We start from the raw sequence: 22,008 nt of genomic DNA, 5'->3' as shown, positions 1-22,008 counted from the left end.
TCCCATTCTCTATTAAACTCCCCTTTTACTATTCAGCTCCCCGTATTCCTCTATTTGTCCACTGTCCTTCTGTCTCTACTCCCGAAACACACACACATGCAGCCCCCCCTGGATATGAATCAAAAAGGATAACACGCATGAGGGTCTCATGGAGAATTTGGCCTTGTGTTTTGTTTAACTTAAGTCACTCGCCACGGACTGCAAACCCCCTAAAGTAATGTTCTCATGTACATAACTAATGTGTGTAATGATATAAAACATAACGAGGCAGATTGACTATGAGAACTACCATTTAGGTCTTTTTTTTGGTCGGGAGAGAGGTAGGTCATGATATTATATACCCCTTTTGAAATATGGATGAAAACATTAAGGGATAGGGTTGTAACAGAAATGCAAATAAACTGTGTTATATAGTGGCTGGTTGCGCTGATGGCCATTTTACCTTGGGAAACCATCAGAGCGACCTCTGTATTTGAAAGCACAGACACACACCTTTGAACTAGGCTTTCATAGCAATGATTAGAGCTAATGCTAGCCTCGACACTTTGAAGTCCAAACTTACGTCTGGGGTTTGAAGGCTGCGAGCGCTTGTGTGTGTGTGTGTGTTTTTGAATGTGCATCACTCCGAGTTTCTGTGGGACACAAAATGGAAGCTTTTTCTCACAGCGTGGAAAACAACAATGTGTTAGCATGGTCATTACCACAAACAACCTGTTGTTAGTTTGTTAGATAGTGTGTACTCACAATGACACAACGAAGACCGAGAATGAGAGGAAGATTCTGATTGTACAGCTTATCCATCTATATATTCTATTGGTTTTGCAATAATGTGAATTGTTTTGAACTCACAAGTGCAATAATTGTGTTTCCAATACGTTGATAATTGGTTTTGATGCATTTTATCTGCCATTCATTCACTTTCTGTAACTGCTTGTCCTCTGGAGGGTTGCTGGAGCCTATCCCAGCGGTCATTGGACGAGAAGCGGGGTACACCCTGGATAGGTAGCCAGTCTATCGCAGGGCTAACACAGAGAGACAGACAACCACACTCACAATTTAGAGTCACCAATGAACCTAACAGGCATGTCTTTGGACGGTTGGAGGAAGCCGGAGCACCCGGAGAGAACCCACGCAGACACAGGGAGAACATGCCACCGTGCTGCCCTCCATTAAGCTATAGATTAGTATGATAAACTAAAAAGTCGTGTGATACTGCTGCCATTTAACTGCAGAGCTGCCGTATTTCTATCAGGAGCAACTAATACACACAAAAAAAACCAGATGCCACTTTTGAAACACCTTTACCGTCTCATTATTTCAACATCTGCATTGCATTTGATCCAGTATTTGCAGGGTTTGATTGCTACAGAATCTATCCCTTTTTTACCCCGTTTTGGGATTTTTTTTTGAGCACCAAAGCCAAAAGCAGGACAACATACAGACATACCAAGAGTATCACAGGGTTCATTCTTCCAGGAGCAGATGTCGAGTCCCGTGAGGAGGATGGCGTGGTCGTGGTGTCGACCCTCTCTGCCTCCCATGGTGGACTGCCAGTGGCAGAAGCTGTTCAGCGTGTGATCTGCGTGGTGGTTGATCACCAAACCCTCCTGTGAGAGACAAAAATGAAAGCCAGAAGGAAATACATTATTGTCTTTATGAAAGGAAGCCACTGCTATTGTATTTAATGCTCATTTTTGGATCCTTGCTTGTTTTGTTTTTTAAATGAATTTCCAGTAGGTTTGGACATGTGCATGTTAAAAGCATCATATAGATGTGAACAGGATACAACTGCTGCTCCTGGAAGACAAAGGTCTGGGACATTTTTATGTTTTCTCTCTCTGTCTGTCTTTTGCGCTCATTCTCTCTTTCCAACTCCTGCACTCGGCGAGAATTTCCCTCTTAAATCTGGCAAAGATCCAAGGAAATGTGAGCTCTATAATTAAGCACCGTAAAAGTCCTCAGTAGTTAGGACGACCCCGGGAAAAATCTCTGTGAAACCCAAGACGCCCAAACCTTCAGGCATCAAAACAAATAAACAATTCTGTGTATATCTGAGGCTCCATGACAGCCGGCAAAGACTGACATATTGGTACACGAGGCGGTTCTCTGCAGATGCAGGGATTTCACCTGATGCTGCTTTGAGACGCTCACCTGCTCTTCATCCAGAAGGACGAGGCCCACAATCACTATGTTGATGTTTCCCCCTATCGTGCCATCTTTGAACAGACTGGAGACCTAGGAGCCACACAAACACACAACGTTATCACATATCATTATGAAGACTTGAAAACTTTCTTTGTCTGCAACTGCCTTATCAAAGAATGATTGCAACTTGTTATCAGTGTAATACACTCTGGAGAGCAACTGCAGCCCATGCAGATGCTGTTATCCAGTTCGGCCGGATGTGGATAACAAAGTACTGGAGATCTGGAGAATAAAGTACTTTTACACACGTCATTGTAAAGAACAACGTAAATGTAACTGACAATGCCAAAAAATACAGATATTTTCTTTAATAGCACTGTTACAAATAAAAAAGAGAGGGTTGTTTCAAATGTATGAGATGAGACACCTTGATATGACACTCAAAAGGTACAGCTGAGGTCTGACAACCACAACTGCTGTTTCCAATTCACCTTCTTGTTCGGACATTTGATCAGTCACAACAGTTTGCTCTTTGAAGGTGGACTCCTAATCTGTTGCTCACGTTCCCTGTCTGTCTTGTGAAAACATCAGGTGGCACTCCCAAAGCTTTTTTTTTTCTTTTTTCTCTCCCTTCAGGAAGACTCTCATTCATTCCTTATGCTCCTCATGTTTGGTCTTCCTTCGCACTGACTCACGAACAGACACAGCGGCTGTGGTTTGTTACCGAGCTCAACGGGAAAGAGCTGAGGTCAAAGAGGCAATCAAAGCCACTTATTTAAACTAAGACATCTTGGAACACCAGTGTTTGACAAAGTGTCAGATTTGCACAATCAGTTCTGATCAAAACAGTGAATCACTGTGTTTTTATTGGCGTGTAAAAGAAACAACCAGTTTCCATAGAGCTTCAGTGTTTTGTTGTACACAATGCTTTTTAAAAAAAAAGTACTAAATATTTTCATATGTTGCATATGTAAATCCAGACATATCTTATAGTTTTAACATTAGATAAGCTTTAAAACCAATAGAAGCTTGCAGGTGGGGTAGAGGGCCCGGGTGTTTTCAGTGAAACCCCATACCGTATTTAGGTGACTGCTCTGTGGCGGGCTGTGACTGTCCCATCTTAGTTTCTACGAGAGGGAACTATGTTTTCAAAATAGATGGATTATCTTTGGATTTGTCAGTCAGTCATTAAGTAGCAAAATGAGCATGACGGAACTTTCTTGCAGATCAGCTGAGAGGCGATGATCTCACCTACGTATCAGTTTCATGTTTTTAGACGCGCTCTATCTGATAAGTTCTGGTCTAAAGGACATGGGTGTCGAGCCACTAAACCCTACGCCAGGGCTACAGACCTCAAATAAATTATAAGCCTTCCACTCTGTGTCAGCTGACATTACATGCTATGTAATGAAAAAAACTTTGAAGAGCGAAACCTATAAGAAAGGATTTTACATGGCACAACATGCCAAAAGTATGTGAGGGAGTAAGCCACTGTGACTTGGCCACCGCAAACTTGCAACGTGTCTTGTTTTTGTCGTCGGTTTGTAGGCTATGCAGAATCCTCCTTTTTATATGAAAGACACGGTGTAGAAAGTAGATATTCTGCATCATATTTTATAACTAGGACACAGGAAGTCATGCACGCAAAAAGTTGTGTGCAGGTCTTCCTTCAATCAAGTTGCAAGTACACCACTGCTAGGCAACTGTTGGTGTCTAGAACCCCCAGGGGGCAAACAGTTTAGCAAAAGGTAATGATTTAATGTAGGAGATGCAAACACATAATGAAAGGACGAGGCCTCTGGGGATATCAACACTTTCCTTCGACATATTACAACATTACACCTCTGAACGACTAGATGACAGTGTTCTAACTTCCCATCCACCTACGCCATTTCTGAAAACATCTGTAAACACGTCACATCTTGTGATCTCTTGTTCATGTTTACCGCGATCAAGAGTAAATTCCATACGACCAGCGCCCTCTTGTGGTAATCACAACCTCATCAATGTTTAGGGAGAGGTCAGAGATCGCGTGTTGTGACGTGTTTGCTCACGATTTCAGAAATGTTGGATGTGGATAACTTATCATTTAGTCGAAGAAAGGTTTTTTGCTTAAATATAAATCTACTATGTTGATGTTCTCAATGGCCTCATCCTTTCATCATACCTTTGTGTTCCTACTTCAAGCTAGCAGGCTGTTGCATGTAGTAACCCAGAGCTCACGAGTTCCATTTGAAGGCAGCGTACGACATAAGAAGTGGTATCCTCAAAGTGCTTGGCTTTCAGTTGGTAACATTAGCCCTAATTTGTGAGAATAATTACATTTTCAGCAGTTTCATGATGACCTTCAACTCAAATTTCAACATTATCTGACACCATCAGACACCACATGCCCACCACTTCTCGCCGTACTTCTCATACATGGCTGATTTTTTCTTTGAACCTCTCTTATGTCTAACACCGTAATCAAGTGTCTCTCACCATGTTCAGCACAGTAAGAACATATGTGGTGATGTTCTCATGGCCGTGGTTGTCCATCATCTTTCTGTCCACCACCACCAGTGTCTCCACATTGAGCTTCTGATTGGCCTGATTCGTCATCAGCGCCGCCCTTTTGCTCCTGGGGATAAACTTGTACTCATCTGGTAGGATATAAATATCCTCTTCTGGAGGTTTGGGCATATCTGTGAAACCAGACGAAAGGAGATAAAAGAATTCATTAAGTAGTTATGGATTTTGAGGTAAACGTATGCGGTGACCTGAAAGAAGCTTTGTGCAGTTACAGAGTCAATATGATTAGGAACAGACTGCCATGTAGACGCCTGTGAGTAACTGATGAAAGAGCAAACAATAGCTCATGTAATGACAACTTAATTGTAGCTATAATGTCTGTTACAAATACAGCCCTTCCTTCCCACAGCTGATTATGTTGCACAAGATTTGAAATTGACTTATAGCCACTAGACAAATGGCTAACTTTGCCTGTGAGTGTTAACCAGCGATCCTGGCAAGTAGCTGACAAACACTCCAGATGATTAACTATCCTCTTACTTTTGTGACCTGATGTCATGGATAAAGTGCGGGCTGAGCTTTTTTTCTGGTGTTGACTCTGGCAATCTGAGTGTTATCCCACCAATATGCCTAGTGTGAAACCACAGTATGTGGTGTGCTCGTCACAAATTCAGCTTGCATGCTAAAAGGGCATCCATTTTTCTGTCAGTGTAGTCACCAAGGACATGCATGCGCAGTTTCATACTCTGTGGACAAAGCACAATATTAGATAATGATTGACCGTGATGTGGACCAACCTATCTATGATTTAATCACCTCTGCAAACTTTGCTATTGTAAATAGTTTTGGAAATGATGTCAGTGTCTCAGAGATAAGATGCTGCATCTAAAAAATGATGGCGTGCGTTGCAGGGACTTCACAAAACAAGCATATTTTGCGGTGAACATGTGACCCACACACACACACGCGCAACCTTAACCTTAACATTAAATGCTCAGTTCTCCTCTGACTTCAGAAGAATGGGAACAAAAGCACCTTTACTATCTGTGTTTTCAGGTTATCAAAACTTTCACCTATCGCTGCCTGGCTGAGATAAACTATAAAGGCTTGAAAGTTTGCTTATATAGGCGGAAAGCAGGTGAGTGACCAAAGTGCCTTTTAAACTAAAACACAGCACAGGTGTTCAGTGATGTCATCTCTTGGGAATGTAAATAGCAGCGTGTTTTCACAGGGGACAGCAGGCAGCTGGGGTTCTGCGGGGTAATGGCGGTGGCGGTACCAGTCCGATCCCTAGCCGCTCTCTTTCGAATGACCCCTGTGACACGAGCAATGTTAACTGATCCTGCGGTAATTTCTTAAGAACAAACATTTGTCACAGCGCAACGTGAACATAAACCAATCCCCCCTTGACCTCTCACAGGTTAAGTCACTAATGAAGTCAACCAAAAAATGTCAATGTAAAGTGAGACAACAGTCTTTAGAGAAAACCTTTGCCATCATGAGAAATGGAAACCTTTCTAGGAAAGCATTCTTCCCCAGTGTTTATTCATCAGGAAAATACATCCAAATATTAACAATGTTCTCAAGTTAGGTTTCGCCATAAATCAAATCTAAATTACTAAAATAATACATTTCTTATTTAGAAAAGCTGCACTCCAGGACTTGTAATCCACCTTTTCGTGAAGTCAGCAACAGCACACGCTGCTGTTTTTCTCTTTAACACAAAAGGGGGCTAATAATGTGTTAACAACTTCCAGCCAGCGCAGACTCTGCTACCTTTAATGTGGTGTTACACTGTAAAGTGAGGCGCAACTGTTGCCTTAATTGCACCCGTATGCGTACAATAACAATAGCATTTGTGCATAGCAATAATAGGAACACGAGGACATATCCTATCAGTGGTGCGTTCATTACCCCCGCCAGAAACCACCCTGTGAATTTAACTGCTAACAAAAAATGTCAACGAACAGATTATTACACTAGTGCACAATGACTTTTTCTATTCTATGAGAAACTGTAATTGTAGTTATAATTCCTCAAAAATAATTAAGGGTTAATTGCATGATAAAATTAGCTGCAGAACTGTTTAATGCATTTAAGCATGAGGAGAAATGTGAGTGTGCAGGTTAGATGGGGATTAGAATGAGAAATTGCCCTTACATACATTTCTTCCTTCTCCCACAGAAGTGCTGCCTCTGCTTCTCCCCGTGTCTGTAGTCACTGTCATAGTGGCGGTGGTTGTGTCCGTTTTCATGATGCTTCGTCTGGTCTCTATGATTGCTGCCACTTTGCTGGTTTTGCAGGCCTGTGTACTGATCTTCATTAACTATGTTGTAGGGGGAGTCCGTCATTGTGACAAAGTGTTCCTGTGATTTGCGATGAGCTGAATCCGTGGATCTCTTCCAAAGCGCCCGAGGCTCATCACCCTTCTGCCCTGTCCGGGAGTACCTTTCGCTCTTGTAGAGGATGTGGGGCTGGTGACTTAAAGGTGCTGTGAAGTTCTCCGTCTGCGCGAGGTTGCGTGACACGGGTCTCAGGAAAAAGTCTCCATCCTGTGTTCGGATCAAACCTGACTAGAGGCAAAACAAAAAGTCAAATTAGTTTTCCAGCACCGGCTCTTGGTTCTGGTTCTTTATTCACCCAAAACTAGACATGTCATGGTATAAGAACTCAAGCCACATAGATCCAAAATAAACATACTTAGATCAAGAAACACTGATCTATCTTGAAACACTGATACTATACTTTGAAGAAAAAAACTGGGTTTTATATTTACAGCACCTTCTCTTACAGGAAACCTTTCCCCACCCAGAGAGTAAATACTGCTGCACAATCCCTTCTACTGAAAGTAGCCTGAAGGGCTGCAGCCACGTATTACAATGAAAACTTTCTCCAGCTATGTGTTTAGCTGCCCACTCTGTCTCTGTCAGCAATTAGTCAAGATGCGACTCTTGATCACTGAAACCTGACCCCTCTAAACCTCTGTGCAGCCCAATTACTGGCCATGTTCCTTCATGTTTAACATCTGTTTTGCTGTTCGGGGTCAACCGTTATCTCAGCGAAATCTAAATAAGACTTGGACAGACAGAGTAGTGTTTGCACAAATGGGACATCTGGACAATAAAAATACTTTTAAATATTATCTAAATGGATTTGTAGCAAACCAATTAAAAATAATGTTATAGTTGTTATGAATCATTTCAAACTGCTGGGCCACGTAGGGCAACTCTTTAGGTATATGCTTCCATTTTGGGGCATAAGCTACGGGAAAGACTATTTTAAAATCAGTCAACAAAAATATACCTTCAGCCAACCTGCCTCTGTATTTCAGTCTAACCCCGTCTCTGAATTTTTTATAGCGTTCATATTCCATTTTCAGTAGACTTCTATCAGCACAGCAGATTCAGACACATGGAGATACTTTCTCTCGCACTTTCTCTCGCTCTGCGCCTCTCTCTTTGTCTCTCTCAGTCTCTCTAAACACGCACCACATCTGCGCTGACAGTCAGCTGGCACGCAGTGTTTGGACTTTAACTGCACTTGGCAGTAAGTGTGATTTCCCCAAAATACGGTTAATTGACTACAGTCTTGTTTTTTTTTTTTTTTTTTTTTTCACTGCGAGTGGAGTGTGAGGTCCTTCGTCACCACAGCCAGATAGAAACAGGCCGACACAGTGGCAGTGGTGAAGTTTCTCACCGACCCAGAGTGACTGTATCCCTGTATCATCACGTGAGGCCAAAAATTGCAAGAGACAGTAAATAAATGTGCAACTGAATGCATGTATACACATGTGTGCATTAGGTAGAGTCTTTAGTTTAAAAAATCAAACCATTCAAAGTCAATAAACATAGGTGATGTGTTTGATGTTGCTGTTATGGTCCTCGGTAGTTATTTCAGCCTTTCAACCATCACTCACAATCTTGGGCCTCTGCCTCATCCACAGATCACAAAACTAGTGGAACGAAGTCTTCGGAAAATTTAATGCGAAAACGATGAACTCAAGACGTATAAATACAAGCCAATACAGATGTGTCAGCTATGACCGCAGTGGCCGTACAGTTTACAGCTTCCATAAAAAGCAAAGAAAGTTGCAGTCTCGTGCATTTATGCGCCATTTGTGTATCACCGCAGCCAAACTGGCCACACAAATACGGATTATATAGGATTAGGAAGAACATACTTAAGATTCTATAACACTCACTAAAGTTCATGGTCAAAAGTGGGGGGTAACTTGTTGAAATTCCACAGCTAAGTTTCTTGCAGTTGTTGTTTACAGGTGTTTCCGCTTCGGATAATGATCATTTCCCAACGTACGCTAACTGGTGTTTCTCAGACAAAAGATAAACGCGAACAGTGACACAGAGACATATTTGGAGACATATTTACAGCCGGAACAAACACTCAGACCAGTACTTACTGAGATGATTACAATCCTTTTAGACCTTTTAAAAAAAAAGAAAAAGACAATAGACCCCTCGTGTTGAAGTCCTCGGACAGAGAGGATGTTTTGCTACGTCAGCGACTTACCCGCACTGTCATGTCTATTCTGTGTTACGATCCCTAGAAAAGCTCCAGCTGTGGTTTTGCTGACAATCCAAGACAGTGTTTACAGCACCAAGTACAATGATACGGCCCTGACTATGGATGATTGACTGCAGTTAGCTTTGGGGAATAGGAACGGAGAGGGTGGGAGATCAATTATTGGGGAAAATGGAGAAACGAGAAATAGACTGCATCACCACCTTCCTCTGTCACTCGCCTGCCAAGCAGTCAAGAAACACCCCAGCCAGGTTGTAGCTTACAATCACATGTGACAACTGCTGCGTGATTCCACATGGCACCGGGCCTCGACGCTGTGTAATCACAGACAATTGTCAATATTTGGTTCCAAGTCACGGTGAGGCCTCTGACCTGAGCCGGGCTGCTGTCAGCCTTCAAAACTTCACATGCTAAGTATTTACTCTGTCTGGGTGGGTGGTTGAACGCTGGGCCATTAGCTTGGATACACCGCCAAAGCAGCTGACGAGGGAAAACGTGCGGCACGTGCTGACGCTTTCGGACGAACGTAATCAAAGAAAATTTCCCCTCTGATTTTGTTTTTGTCATGAGGCGTCACTTTTGGTCAGCTCATTCCAACAGCAGTGGGATGAGATGGAAGAGATAGAGCAGAGGAAATCCATGATGGAAAGAGGCAATGATGGGGCTCACACTTGCAGTGTTTAGTTAGATGTTATTATGGAAACTGTCACGTTCTGATACAGACTGAACAGTAGTCTGCAGTGCACATGGCAGTCTGGCTTTGATTCAGTCATAAAGAGAATTACAGTATATATTTGAAATGAAGGTATTTCATTACCAGCTGCCAGCTGCCTCCAACCAGCGTGGCTATACATTTGCAAACATTTTGGAATTATCACAGCTGTTTACATCTGCATGCGACACTAGAACGACATCCACATATGTAGAGAGCGCCACAATTCAGGAACCATGCACAGGTTGCAATGTCAAAGATTACAACTAAAGCCAAAGCCTTCTTTTTTCCACAGTTCCACTTGAGGCATATCAAGCATGGACGTCATACTGTACATATGGCTACACTTCAATGTTTGTCTGCCACTTCAGTCTCTTCCACCTTCAACGCCACGCATATGTGTTCAGTTTTATGGTTTGTATAACTATGCTCCATCACCAGCTTTTCTTGGACCGTTCCTATTCCTATTTCATTTTTTCCAAACACCTCCAATAGACAGATCACAAAACCTTTGTTACATTGGTTTTCTCGTTTCCCCATAGGCCACTGGATTCACCAAACACCTGATTGTTGTGGCCTACTCTTCTTGCATCTACCCCACTTTTCAGCTCTGGGAACCAATCTTTGATGGTTGACATCAAATGTACTGCTGCTGGTACGCCAACAGCAGATTTAAAATTTTGGTATACAGCAAAATACAGAGAAATCTGACAAGAGCTTGAACGTAAAGCATGTTCATTGTCATTTAAACCATTACTGATCCCAGGTTTAAAGCTCGGGTATAGTCTGAAATACAGCAAGGTTTAAGTTGTTTGGCAAGGGACTGAATGCGCAGAACCCTCATTGATATATGCTAAAGCTCTGACCTGTATCTTTACACTTGCCAAATTGAGGGTTTTCACAGCAGCATTCGTATTTTTCCGCTAAGCCGCCACGCGAAACTCTTCTCTCAAAAAGCCCTGCAAAGTGAGGGATGAACTACTGGTGTGCATGTGTCTGCACCTCCATCATAACAAGGACCATGAGTCACTTTCCACTCATCCTCCTGCTTCCTCTCATCTACGTCAGCAAGTCACGCTGATTGAAAGGACTGTTTCTCCTCAAGATAGATCAGTGTTTCTAATTGTTTAATGAATGCTGCCTTTATGTATTTTGCCTGGTGCTTATGCGATTCAATCCAGATGAGGATCTTGTAATATTTAATATTTAAAAAAAAATAAAAAAAAATAATCAAATTTCAAATTTCAAAAAACAGTTGTTCTTTTAGACCAAGACCAGACTAGACTACAATAGATCATAGTTCATGTAAAATGAATTCAAAATGTTTCTGCCTTGTAATTAAAATAAAAACTTTGCCTTACACAAAACAACATGCATCTGCAGTTTCTGGTAGTGTGTGTGTGTGTGTGTGTGTGTGTGTTTAAGCAGGCTACTATGTTAGGAGATTAGGTCACAGTAGAGCCTTTCCTAAATAGCCAAAGTCATCAGATTACACACTGTGCTCTACGAGGTGCAAATAGCAGTCATAAAATGCTGAAATACTACTTGGGAGGGCGCAAACAGCTGGACTCTCTGGAGTCAGACTCATCCAGACAAGCAGTAACAGGAATAGGGGGGTGGCGGGCGAGTTAAAAAAAATGGTAGGAAAACGGAAATGAGGGGGGAAGCATTCACTGCATTACTAGGTGCACCTGACCGTGCGCAGTATATGGTTCTGTCGTGTTTTTTTTTTTTTTTTCTCTCTCTCTCTACCGCTCTTTGGCTTCCTCCCCAAATGGCATAGAGACCAAACATTGAGTTAAACTTTAGTGTTTGAGTTTAAGGTGTTCAATTGTTATAATAAGAAATGGAAATTAAAGAATTTAAAACTTATCCATCTCAAACTGTTCTTGAATAGCATTAGAACCAAAACGCTTCAAATTTCCAAACAGTCCTTCGTCTGACAGGACAAAGTGCAGCAATGATTCATGCTGTAATGATTTATTGTGTTTAGTGCATGAAAACGGATCCCATAACGGCTGCATTTCCAACAGCTGAAGGCACAGACTCAAACTCGGGCTCCATGTCAACAGAGCTTGGTGAGAAATTGGGAATGATGCTCTGACATCACACTTTTGCACAAGTCACCTTGTCTTAATCGATTGGGGATTTCCAGAACATCCAGAAAGGCATTACCCAAGCTGGGGGGGGGCCTTTCAGTTTGGGACAGCGTTCCAAGCTGACTTCAGCCCATCCCGTCTGTGCATGACTCAGTGTACCAAATCTGCTTTGCAATGTCGGAGGAAAAACATGAGTGATAACGACATTTTCAGATCAATCGATGATAGCAACCTGCCAAGACCACACTGTCTGCTTTTCAAAGCCTCATCACATCAGTAGACCATCCCTTATATATTCTTGGAAATCCCAGAGGTGGGACGAGAGTGCGGCATTCTATTATTACCACTACTACAAGCCTTGAGGCAAGAAACACACCCGTCCTTTTACAAGAGGAAAACACATGCACTTCAAGTGATTTGTAACGGCAGGCCATTTAGCACTCCCCTTTGATACAAAAGAAATGTGTGCTTCACAAGTCTGAGCAAAATTAGATAGGATAGATAGATGCAAATGTCCTATATAGAATCCTATGGATATGCAACAGTCTGACATTGCACTACTTTTGGAACAACTTTTGCCATAACTTGCTACCATGCTACCAGAGAAATGTTATGTGGAGCATATCATGGAAACAAGCAAGTGACTGTTTCCATTCGTAGGCTTGTAAACAGATTGCTCTCCATCTTAACTCTGTGCAGGTCTCTGTGCTTGCCGATGTAAGAATCTACATTCTTACTGCCCTTAAAGTTAAAGCGTGACACTTTGAAATATAACTGAACGTCCATTACGTTCAAGCCTTTGCCAAAGGACTTGACACAATACTAATCAGGCAAATCAGCCTCAGGTAAATCGCTTTGTGTTTCACTTTATACTGGAAGAAATCTGGTGACGTTGGCGACATTCCCGCCCGAGCACAGTGGTACTGTTTTACATCAACCAGGAATGACCGTTTGCAGGAGCAGAAGAGAACAGTAATTGTAGCGAAGGAGACGGAGTGGCCTACATCTACTGGAGTACGCTGGAAAAAAAACAGAGTTACAAATGTGATTCCACCGTCTCTTGCGGTCAGGACGAATGGAAGTGAATCTTGGAGGCGTCCAAGAAAAGTTTCTGAAGCTCCGGATAAAAAAGAAGGGATTACAGCCTTAAAAAGAAAGGCTCGCCAGCGAGGATGAGCAAAGATTGACGTTGGTGTGGCTCTTCCTGGTTGAGGCGCAATGAAAGAAGAGGAGGGATCGAGGAACAGAACACTGTAGCCATACGTCAAATCCCTGAGTCAAAAGTATCTGTGCAACCACACTCCAGAAGAGGAAGACAAACGTTCGACAAACGTGTCTTTAAAGCTGCAGTGATAAATGCTAATGTTGCCATGCTACCATGCTCACAACGACAATGCAAACAAACTGGAGTTAAGGATTGTTGATCAGGGAATCATTAAAGTCAGTAAAACGTCTCCTCTTATTTTAGTTTGGACCAGTGGTGGCCATCCCTCAAGTTACGCCGTGAGCACGTCTAAAAATCATGAGAAACGCCATTTGGAGGGAAATAAAATGATTCATGCTACAGGGCTGAAACAATGCCTGCACATCACTCCGCTCGACCCTCAACACCGTCACCCCTGTAAAAGCCAGACTAAAGCGCATTAGACTGCAGCATAAAGTCGACACCGAGGAAAAACCTGTTTTATGAGCTCCCCCTTCCACATGCGTGTGACCGTGCAGTGTATGACACCATTTGGCAGGTGAACAGTGCAGTCACTGGGATTGGCCTGCTACTTTTATTCCACCGATCCCTTCCTTGTAAGTAAGAGACTTTTATGCTCGATCTCCACGCTGTCATCAAAGCGGGGCTAACCACTATATGGGCTGCCAGAAGAAGAGAGTTGAAAAGGCAACTTATACGTAGGCTTTACAGCATTTCACCCCCAACCAGGGGGTTTTCAGGATGCCAGGGAGGGAACAATAACCCTTATAGTCTTTATCTCTCCATCTCCCTCTCCCTCTCCCTCTCTCTCTCTCTCTCTCTCTCTCACGCTTTTACTCTGATCTTTCTTTCTCTTTTTCTTTGCGTCAATCCACCGGTCTGGGAAACCCTAACGTACAGGCTGTGTAAGCCACTTTAAATGCGGACGGATAATTTCTCAAAAGACTGACAGAGCAAACAAGGGCAAAGACACGGTTCCATCTGAGTTGTATCATGCTGCAGCTGGGGGCCATGTGCTGCGTTCCTCTGGTCAATATTTACCTGTTGCCTGCCAAATAGGACACTGGCCAAAGTGCAAGGTCTCCTATGAGGCGTCCAGGCGGCCTAGTTACCCAATTTTGACCAGGAGTATTTAACATCTGGAGGACACACGCAGGGAGTCGTGTTTCCGTCACTGCAGAAAACATTCAAATACATCCCAAGACGCACACAAAACGTTAAAGTATAATCTAAACCGAGCTTTATGCTAACCTGAAAACCCATCAAATCAACTTTATATTAATGTTCAACGATTTGATGGGACAATAATGGGAATTTTGTCCACTAAAGCGATACGGGGTCCCAACAGTGTGATAGCATAATACACACACATGCACAATAGCCAAGGGAAATAATCAAGAGAAACATTTTCAAACACAAAACCAGATTGGTGAGATAAGTAGATAGTCTAATTTGATGTGTAAATGTTCATGTGTCAGAGACATTTTGGCATCTTAAAATAAATGATGTAACTATTTTTATCCTTTCCCGGGAGTCTGCATACCTTTGTCTGTCGATTTTGCTTTGCTGTTCCCTAATTCACATCAGGAAAAAAAAAAAGAATTCTAATTCCCATTGATGCACTGACCCAGTCTGTCCTCAGCAGCTTGAGCCGTGAGAACCACATTTACGGTCTGTGCAACCCCGGACCCTTTGGCTGAATCTTTTATTGGGATCTGGTCTGAAATGCGGACACACACTCGCACACAGAGAAGAAGAAGAAGAAGAGGAGGAAGAAGAAGAAGAAGAAGAAGAAGAAGCATCCCTGGAGATGTGCCATTCTGCGTTTGTAGTTTCAAAGGGCAGCTCTCTCACACAGAGCAGTGCTACTCTATAATGGAAATATAAACAGCAACCCGCAAAGACCTGGAATTTAGTGCGTGCCAAAGAGAAATGTGCTTGTACTAGTTTTTAATGCATTTGTTTTGTTTTCTTCGGATGCTTTATGGACCACTGCAGTCACAGAGGATTTATAAATGAACTTGTGAGTTTAAAGCAGAGAGGATTATGTGTGCCGTCTTAATGCTTTCTGGTTCAGACTGCTGAGAGGGCCTCTGTAGCGCTTGGGGTCTTAGGCAGCAACTCCCTCACTTAACGTCATTCTTACAGTAATGCCTCCTTTATGTTCATGGGAAGAGGAGGAGGACCACCAAGGCATGAATTGAAATTTGGCCAGCATGTCTGTCTGAGGATATAATTAGAATCTGTCCACTCAGCAAAATCAGACTGAACAATACAATCATGACTTTCATCCAGGACCAGATGCATGTATAACAGTCTGTAGTTCACACACTCACAGTATAACCAAACACCAAATTAACATGCACTGCTGATTATTTTAACAACGATAAATCTCCTCAGGGTTGGGTGTGGATATCAGCTCACTAATTGTGCAGCTTTTAGTACGCCGTATATGAGGCTTCCAAAGCCAAGTTAGCTCGCTACCCTCTTGCCATCCATTCACATACTAACACCCCACCCATCCTAATAGGACAATTTTCTAGGATTAAACGTGCTGTATTCTGAACTTTGCCCACAGTCGTATTACTTTTCACACTGCCAAGAACTATGGGTTTTTCTCTAAAATTGAACCCCTAATAAAAATCCATGCAAAGATGCCACTAAGTGTTAAGGAATATTAAATATACCATATTTTGACATCTGTGTCAGCCAAGTTGGTGAAATCAGAAGATGTAAAACCACCGCAGTATCGTTTTGGCATTAATTACTTTTGCGTCTCTTCAGGATTTTCCTGGCCTTATACACCCAACATGATGTGGCCTGACTTTTCCATTTGTTAGTTATCCATTAGCCGATTTAGGCAAAACTACATTATATAAGGAATGACTTACTGGATGAAGAAAACCCCTTTGCAAGTAGTGCCAACTTAGTCAGTGGGTTTTAAAGTCAGCTTAAGTCAAACGGAGTCAATTTTCTGACCACAACAGACGGACAATGCGGTGACTCAAGAGCTGTGTGAAAGGCAGCCTCACAGAAGCATACTGAAAGAGCTAACTGAGGACAGTTAGCATGTGTCAAAGGAGAAGACAGTACCTCACAATGGAACAATTGTAGTTTTATCTAGATTTGAGAGCTGGCTTTAGTCTGAATTCTTTTCCTACTCTCATCAAACAATCTTTCCTTTAGCTCTGTTTCTGATCGGCATCTGGGATTTAATATCTGTTCACATATTACAGTACGATATGTTTATGCTTTCACTCATTTACTTCTACTTAGTCTTAATTCAGTGTTTTCTAAACTGAGTTGGAATCCAGAAACAATCACTGACTTCTCTCTTTCTCTCTCTCTGGGTTTCAGCATATCAAGAACCAGAGACAGGTCTGTGTTTATATTATCAGACGTCCCAAGATGAGCCAAATTTCATTGGCTTCCAGGCTCACTATTTCTTCTATAGGTCAGCGAGTGCAATTACAGTATTCACTGATCAATCTAAATGCTGCCAGAACTAAAATAAAAATGTCCAAGGGACATTCTTTCAAATGAACTGACCCTGAAGTCATTTTGAAAAAACACGCCACCCAAAATCTGACATATCTGCTCCCTCCCTCTCATCCAAGCCCCTTTGCAACCTGACTCCGTTGCATGTGCAGACTCACCATTCCCATGCATGTGGACAGTGCCACCGAGGAGTTGACCCTCGACCTCAGCGACCCCTGGTAAAAGCAGAGGTCGTCCGGGTAGTAGGCCCTCAGGCTCTTGGTGCCGTTCTTTCCCAGGAGCTGGATGGTGAAGCCAGGTGCAATCAGGCTCTCCGAGGCCTCCCTCAGCTCCATGTGGAAGTCCAGCCCCAAGCCACTCAGCCGGAAGTGGACTGTTTCACTGCTGCTGTCACTGTCTGATGAGCCTGCATCTGGGGTCAGGGACCTGCGTCGCCGCCTGCGCTGATGGTGTGCAATTTCATGTGAGATGTAATCGCCTTGGTGGTTGACCTCATATGGAGATACAATCTCATATTCTGAAGGATGACAGGGATGGAAAATGAGGGAGAAACGTACAGTATGAGGATTATTGGAAACATTGTATTGAAATGCAACCAGACCAAGTTTTAATACTCAACATCAGAAAGTATATTTCGTAGATGCAACTTGGCAAAAATAAAACACACGGGCCTTGTGATCAGTCCGTACTAATTTGACGTGTCAGCATCATTTACTGTGACATACTGCACAGTGGGTCAGCTGCTACCATGGCTGCATCACAAACAGAATAAAAAATACAACATTTTTCCTTTCTTCTATAGGTTCCCCCTGACCTGCCTCATATACTTTCGCTGGCAGGGTCAAGAAGGAGTTACAAGAAAAGGAAAGGTTCTAGACAATCCCAAAACAGGCCTTCCAGCGGAGAGAGAATCACATTTGACCTAGTGTTTTACTACAGTTTTAACTACAGCTGGATAACTGCAGGTCATAAAGGGAGTTGGTGGCAGGTCACAGGCCTGGCATCTTGGTCCAGTTAAATGTCTAATAGCGCTGTGGTCACAGAAACTAATGGGCCTTCCCCAAAAGGTCAAACCAAAAGTAGCTGACTGCTTGAGTTGCACCACAATAGCTTTTCCAGGGGAAATCTTGACAGTAGACACTGCTCCTGTTCATCGTATGAGTAGGACTGGCCTGACCTACTAAAGGAGAGAATCTTATATAAGGAGTGCAGCATGCTAAAATGACTTTTGACGATAATTGATTATTTCCTTTTTTTTTTATTTGACAATAACTTTTCTTACAGTGGCAGGATTTTACTATATGCCCTCACTCTTTCATTTACATCTGGGTCCATGAGTTACCAGGGAGCAAACAAATAAAACATAATCACTGCTGATTACGTTACAGTACTGTTACGGCCATTGCGAATATGTCGCGTCTGGCCGCAGAAAAGTGATATGCCGCCGCGGTTTCAGGTCAAAGCGCTCCGAAATAACAGCAGCCACGGACATACAGTCAACAAGAACCAGTCTCGGTTACTGTACAGTATGACCCGCTTTAGCAAGCCTTAATAATGAGTAAATATAGAACAGAGACAGACGTGTTTTGGCAGCGAGAAAAACACGCGGGGTAGCAGACAGTGTGTCATCACTGGCAGTGTGAATGCCTGAGGGTTGAACTTGGTCATTTGGTGCGTCTTGACTTAAAGCACCAACGGACAACGTGACATGCGCTCATTAGCAATTTATTTAAAGCACCTTGCTCTACTATGACTGCATGGGGTTTAGCATGGGTGGTAACAGTGGGAAGCAAAACTCTAGCCCTTGAAGTGTGATCTGTCTGAGAGTTCACACGCGCACTTGTAGTCTGAAGCAGACACCAAAGCACTTAGGCAAAAGCAGAAAATGGGTCTTCTCCTCTGTCTTTGCCACTTTGTCCACCTTCCACCAACACACACGCATGCACACACTTACACTGAGTTAACTACCCCACCCTAACTCAAAAAACAGCTGCAATGACCCATGTCTGACAGTATACAAACAAAGAGTCTGCGGGAACCGAAGACACACACACACACACACTCACACACACCTCGTCTGCTAGACTGAGACAGGATCCTGCAGTTGTTAGTTTGTTGGTTTAGTGGCTCCTGAGTGCCATTAGTACTGATAAGGGCTTTAACCAGTGGGAACCTTGGATTAAGACTAACAAAAGAACAGAACCCATTGTAGCATATGAATGTTAAACACATTAACACAGTGGAACAGTTGTAGAAGCGCTGGCTATGAGATGATCTGAAACAGAAGTCAGGGCTTCCCCCACACTTGCGTTTGAGATCATCTCCACATGTGCCCTGAGAGCAGAGTTTTGATGTTTGTTTGGTTTGTTTATGTGGGTTTTTCACGGTGAAGACAACAACATCAACAGAGATCTGGAGGAGAATGCGCACTCTGAAGAAGTTGCTGAGTCAGCGCGCCTCATGGGGTTGTTAGATCCACGAAACAAAGAACAGATGAATGTCTTGCACTTAACTTCTTGCAGAAATAATTGCCTAAGCAGGCATCAGTGCATCCTCCAGATTTTAATCACTCTGCAGTTCACTATGTTTCAGGAGCTACTTTCGTTGTGCTGTGTAGCATTTAGACGTTAACACTTTTCTGTCAACTTTCGTATGTTTAGTAGCTTCACAGATTAACAATTATTTTATAGTAACGTAAAGTTAGTTTTTCAAAAACAAACTAATCCTTAATTGTGGATTCCAGTTTAAGAGCCGCTGCTGCAGCAGACACTGGTGACTCTGTCTGTGTCAGGGTGCAGGTCGCCCCCCAGCGGTGAAGAGAGGGAACACGGAGCGCAGGTGAGCGCTGTTTGATGCTGCAGGGCATTTGTGGGATGAAGTAGATGACATATCTTTGAATGTTGCTGTGCGTAAAAGCGTGCGTAATACCACAAAACGGGGGGCAAAAAAAGCATATCATAATGAGCACCACCACACGAAAAAGTTCCAACAGCAGCAGAAACACTGGGGAAATATTTTGTTCAACACTTGACATACCTGTGTGTTGAGGTAAATTCAGAGATCGGAGCAAAACCGATGTGCCTTGGCTATGCTCGGGACTCTCAGCACCATTATTCAGATGTGCGGTCTGTAAGGGAGGAAGTGTAAATGTGACTCGGTCTGTGTACTCTGCAAATTACCACGGAAGATGTTCCTTTCGTCATTTAAACTGTTGATAACTTTATGAGCTCTGCATGCATGCGCGCAGACAGCGCAACAGACTTACTTTGCTCAGAGGGAAAAGGCAAAGGAGGTGGAAAAAGAGCAGCGACCGCGTCCAGATTTTCCACAAAAAAGCCATGTCTGTGGGTCAATTTTTAACGCAAAAGCTGATGCGCAAATGATCCTTTCCAGCAGAACCAATCGCTTTAAATAAAAGAAAAAAAGAAGAAAAAAAAACAACAATTTAACAACTGCAGCAGTCAATCTCGTGATGAATGAAGCATCAACAAGTTTTGGATGCAGGCTTCTTCATTTTATCCACCCTGGTCTCCATTCATTTCCAAGCGCAGTATCCAGACGCGGTAAATTGCTTGAACTCAAGTCCTCTCTCCCGGCAAGTCATTTTCCTTTTTTTTCCCCCCACACTCAGACAGCCCGACTAGAATCCAAGTTTTCTCTCTCTCACTCTGCCTCCCTCTCTCTCTCTACCCAGTGACCCCCGCGGACCATTTTGACTCCCAATGAAATCATGTGATTGTCTTAAATAGGCTGCGCCTCGTCTTGGCAATAGCAGACTTCTATGAAAGTCGCACTGAGCCCGAATACGTTCCTCTAGGGAGCCTGCTGAGGGAGCACTGAACACAAGACTGTGTTTGTGAGTGGTTTTTAGGAGGGGGGTTGGCGGTAAGTAGGATTGAGCCTGTGGCCAATCACATTTGACACCTGTGTGGAGAGATGGGGTTTGTATCTATTCCCCTGCTTGTTTGCAGCCCATTTGAAAACAAAGTTTAGGCTACAGGAATGAAACTGTTTATTTGAATTCAGTGGCCTGGATCGTGTAACCCAAACGCGATCGGGTGGATTCGCCCTCCGGCAGGTAATCAGTGATTCTGCGATGGTTTAGAAGTCTGAAATGTAACCTTTGACCCGGTTTAATCCGCTCGTCATTCTCCCATCTCTCCCGTATTCCGCAGCTGCGCTGATAGGCATCGTGCCAACATTTCTTAACTCCCCACAATCATTCATAGAAGTGCTCAGGAGTGTGGGAGCCAGAGGATCGGGAGCGCTTGTTTCATATTCTTGGAGCTTTTCATCCTCCCCAAAAGAAAACCAGATGAGATTTCTGCTGTGCGGCAGGAGAAATAAATGTGTGACGGTTTACGGAGTGATCTGTTTGGCACTAAGTCAGTATAACTGCACCAGGGTGAAAGGAAAAAGAGGCATCTGTAAGTGAGATGGTCCACATTATTACCTATAGCTGAATAAAGCCTGTAATATATTTTTTCTCATGGTTATTTCTACTTGGTATTCTTAAGATAAATGACATATAATTTGAGTATCTGTTGAACAAATTAAAAATAACTTCGTTTTCATTCATTTCAGCAACTTATTCGACGCGTGCGACATCCAAAAAATGTATGTTTTGGTATTCAGTTGTAAATAGAGAGGCATTTCGCTTGGGGAAACAAAGTGTAGTGTTTCAGCATTTCAGAAAGAGTGATGAGAGAAGACTTCTTTGACAAATCACACTGGATACTCGAGGAACGAACGAATGAATACTTGAGGAACAGAAGCTGACCCAAAACTGGGACAGTACTTCAGCTCTCCATGACACTCCGTCTCGAAGGTTTGTCTGATGCGTCTTACAGATGGCCTGTGTCATGTTAGATTAGCGACAGCATCGCGCACGAAGGACTCGCTTGTTTTGAATGACAGGGTGGGAAAAAATGAGACGATGTGTCGGTATCAAAGCCAAATGACCAGCCTCCCCCCTCCCTGCAGATAAGAAGTAGTCTGAGTAAGTGCAACGACACTGTCATCCTCAGAGAAATATATTCTAAGCCTATAAACTTGATACATACATAAAGCTCACTTCCAGATTTCTGCCTCAGTTTGCCAATCCTGGATTTAATCAGTGATAAAATACCATCACGAATGCAATTCTTACCATATGTTTGGCGGCTCAGGAAATTTGTGCTTTACAGTGTCAGCTGCTGCTGCTGCTGCTGCTGAGGCCCCCCCCCCCCCCTTCTCCTGCATTAATACACAAACCCCTCGCTCAGAAACATGTGTGCACGCTTGCTGCAATGCAATACTCA

General features: G+C 43.1%; 1 protein-coding gene across 1 annotated transcript in view; it reads right to left on the bottom strand.

Annotated features, from left to right (window-relative positions):
• adamts16 (ADAM metallopeptidase with thrombospondin type 1 motif, 16) overlaps positions 1–20,048 on the bottom strand; it is a gene marked incomplete at its 5' end in the record, with an annotated part of 50,061 nt that extends 30,013 nt beyond the window's left edge. The window contains 7 exons of the mRNA XM_084557547.1: positions 1,448–1,607; positions 2,152–2,235; positions 4,627–4,829; positions 6,821–7,229; positions 16,867–17,225; positions 19,745–19,835; positions 19,974–20,048. Of these exons, the coding sequence (XP_084413673.1) occupies positions 1,448–1,607; positions 2,152–2,235; positions 4,627–4,829; positions 6,821–7,229; positions 16,867–17,225; positions 19,745–19,835; positions 19,974–20,048 (1,381 nt within the window). The remainder of the gene's footprint in view (positions 1–1,447; positions 1,608–2,151; positions 2,236–4,626; positions 4,830–6,820; positions 7,230–16,866; positions 17,226–19,744; positions 19,836–19,973) is intronic.
• Positions 20,049–22,008: the final 1,960 nt, after the last annotated feature.

Source organism: Chelon labrosus (genome assembly GCF_963514085.1).
Source record: "Chelon labrosus genome assembly, chromosome: 12".
NCBI lineage: Eukaryota > Metazoa > Chordata > Actinopteri > Mugiliformes > Mugilidae > Chelon > Chelon labrosus.
The sequence above is the reverse complement of the archived record's forward strand: the minus strand, read 5'-3'. Positions and strand labels throughout refer to the sequence as shown.